This window comes from Phoenix dactylifera, chromosome 2, assembly GCF_051530095.1.
Source record: "Phoenix dactylifera cultivar Ajwa chromosome 2, Ajwa_hap1_PhDact_Kaust_v1.1, whole genome shotgun sequence".
Taxonomy (NCBI): domain Eukaryota; kingdom Viridiplantae; phylum Streptophyta; class Magnoliopsida; order Arecales; family Arecaceae; genus Phoenix; species Phoenix dactylifera.
Window position 1 is genome coordinate 3,454,242 of NC_143191.1, and position 3,246 is coordinate 3,457,487.

The following is a 3,246-nucleotide window of genomic DNA, read 5'->3' on the forward strand; positions in this document are numbered from 1 at the left end:
AATTTGAATTAAGTAGTTCTGAATTCGCCGGCTAGGTTATTTTGTTTGTTGCGTATCACTCGAAAGAATTTTTATGAGAGAGCCTTGAGGCTATTCCTTCTCACTCTTCGTCAACTTCTCTAGCCAGATAGTTCTAAGTGCACTCATGCCCAAGTTGGTGTGTAATATATATATATATATATATATATATATATATATATATAGTCTTGAATTCGTTAATATCATAACCTAGGGCTGACATATAACCTGGGGCCCCAATTAAATATGAGCCACAAACTTCTCATGTGATCCCAGCCAGAAGTCAGTGAGGCCACGGGACCACAGTTGGCGCAGAACGTAGACCTCCGGGCATACAACCGTCCCTCGCCTAAAGACCAAACTAACCTTAATCCACCTCCCCAAATTACGCTTCGATCCCTCCTTATCATTCCATTTCGAAGGTGGCATTTTTGTCCAAAGGATCATCCTGACAGCGACAACCAACGTAAGGGCATTCGGAGACAATGACCTGGCAAGACCTTTGTCCTATCCACCTCTTTCCCATCAAAATTCTCATCCCTTCCAAGGGTAAAATGGTAAGTAAAAGTTTATTGCTTGGATTCCCATGCCTCGTGCTTAGCTTAAGCTCTCTCACATCTCAAAATGTTCCAAAGAAAGGGGATAGAACGAAGGGTGTGGTCTTGGCTTGTGCTTGAGCTGTAGAAAACCTCCCTTTCCTGTCTTCAAATGATGAAAGGCTGTGAGATAGAAGCCAGAGGAATCAGCTACGAAATCCACATCTCAGAGAGAACACATCCCTTCAAAATTTGGAGCAGAGAAGAAGAAGATAGTGAAGCAAGCCACCATGGCCATCGACCATGCAATCTAGAAGTTTTGCCGACCACCAAGAGTTCCAAACTTAGAGTCCGGCAGGTGCTGAAGAACGTAAGCTGCCGTGCCAAGCCATGGGAGATCCTCGCCATCGTCGGGCCGAGCGGCGCCGGCAAGTCTACTCTCTTGGAGATACTCGCCGGCAAGCTGACCCCGCCGTCGCCGCAGACCATTTTGATCAACCGGAAGGTGGTCGACAAGTCCGACTTACGGAAGATCTCGGGCTACGTGACCCAGAAGGACACGCTGTACCCATTGCTGACGGTGAGGGAGACGCTGATGTTCAGCGCCCGGCTCCGCCTCGGCGGCAGCCTCCCCCCTTCCCAGCTGAGCTCCCGGGTGGAGTCCCTCCTAAGGGAGCTCGGCCTCGGGAGCGTCGCCGATGCCCGCGTGGGCGACGCCAGCGGCCGCGTCCGGGGGGTCTCCGGCGGCGAGCGCCGGCGGGTGTCCATCGGGGTGGACGCCGTCCATGACCCGAGGGTGCTGATCCTCGACGAGCCCACGTCGGGGCTCGACAGCACGTCGGCGACGCAGATCGTCGACATGCTGAAGACCATGGCGGAGAGCCGCGGCCGGACTGTCATCCTCAGCATCCACCAGCCTGGTTCTCGCATTGTTAAGCTCTTCGGCTCCGTCCTCCTCCTCGCCCACGGCTCCGTCCTCCACCAGGGCACCGTCGACCAGCTCAGCTCTCACCTCCGCTCCCTCAGCCTCCAGGTGCCGCTTCAGGTTAATGTCGTCGAGTTCGCCATCGACTCCATCGATGCTCTCCAGCAACATAAACGGCAAGAAACACTAGTAGAACATCATCAACAGCAGCAGCAAGATCAACGAGAAGCGCAAGAACAGCCATTGCTCCAGCTCCCGAGGAAAGGAGAAGGAATCGAAGGAAAGAAAGATAGGTGCACGCTCCAGCAGCTCTTCCAGCTTCACAAAGTAGTCGACGAGGAATCGCTCGCCGGGTTCGACTTCTCCTACGATTACCCAAATTCAAGATTTCAAGAGGTAACCATCCTCACACATCGGTTCTTGAACAATGTTTTCCGAACGAAGGAGCTCTTCGCATGCCGGACGATCCAGATGCTGGTCTCGGGGCTCGTCCTCGGTTCCATATTCTTCGACCTCAAAGACGATAAGGTCCTGGAGAGAGTAGGCCTCTTTGCCTTCGTTCTAACTTTCTTGCTCTCTTGCACCACTGAAGCACTGCCGATATTTCTTCAAGAGAGGGAGATTCTTATGAAGGAGACCTCCAGTGGGAGCTACAGAGTATCTTCCTACGTGGTGGCCAATGGGCTAGTCTTCCTGCCATTCCTCTTCATATTAGCCATTCTCTTCTCGGTGCCGCTCTACTGGCTCGTCGGTCTCAACCGGAGTTTCACCGCGTTCATGTACTTCTTACTCTTGATATGGCTCATACTCTACACGGCCAACTCGGTGGTTGTGTGCTTCAGCGCTCTCGCGCCCAACTTCATAGTCGGAAACTCTTTGATCTCGGGGGTGATGGGCTCGTTCTTTCTCTTCTCCGGCTACTTCATAAGAAAGAAGGCGATGCCGAGCTACTGGGTCTTCATGCACTTCATCTCTTTGTTCAAGTATCCATTCGAAAGCTTCTTGGTGAACGAGTTCTCCGGCCCGGGGATGTGTGTGAAGCACGAGATGGGGTTGTGTGTATTGAGAGGAGAGGATCTCTTAAGAGAGGAAGGGTTGGGGGAGGAGAGCAGGTGGAGGAATGTGGTGGTGATGGTGTGCTTCATCTTGGCCTACAGGTTCTTCTCGTATCTCATTCTGATGTGCAGGTGCCGGTGCGTCCAAAAGGGTGGGCTCAAAAGAGCCCTGGTTTGACAGCCACGGTCCCTCACACTCTCTTCTTCTCTTCTTTTCATTTCAATTGTCTCTATCATACTATGGTCTCCATCAATAAGACTGAATGCTTCTGGTCAGTATGGCCGCATACTTGTCTCTCTTTGGTTGGCTCGCTCGCAATATAGGACATTCTTTTGTTTTCTTTTCTTGTCCATCTTTTTGGGCTGCTTGCTAGGGCTACCATCTTCCCCGATGGAAATGTTCATGACCGGAAACTTTTTGCAGGGTTGCTTTTGGATTCTGGGGAACTCCATTTACAAATTTTGAGCTTTTTTAAAGAGAAATTACTACGGAAATATAGAAGTCATGTGCTTAGAAAGTCACGGGTGTTTGTTTGGTTTGTAAGCAAGGCCGATTTTGGACCCCGCCGGAGCCCACTGCTATTTACGAGCCAATCAGGTATGACATGATTGATATTTACACGACCTTCTCAGGAACTAGTGCATGAACGTTCTTCTCAAGGAACGTTACAGTTATAATAAGGTTTTTTTTTTTTTTTTTTTTTTTTGGTAT

At 50.6% G+C, this 3,246-nt stretch overlaps 1 protein-coding gene across 1 annotated transcript; it reads left to right on the plus strand.

Moving 5' to 3' along the window:
* The first annotated feature begins 401 nt into the window (after positions 1–401).
* ABCG5 (ABC-2 type transporter family protein) lies at positions 402–2,823 on the plus strand. Its single transcript, XM_039133508.3, has one exon. The coding sequence runs from the start codon at positions 727–729 to the stop codon at positions 2,710–2,712; it is 1,986 nt and encodes a 661-aa protein (XP_038989436.1). The 5' UTR covers positions 402–726; the 3' UTR covers positions 2,713–2,823.
* Positions 2,824–3,246: the final 423 nt, after the last annotated feature.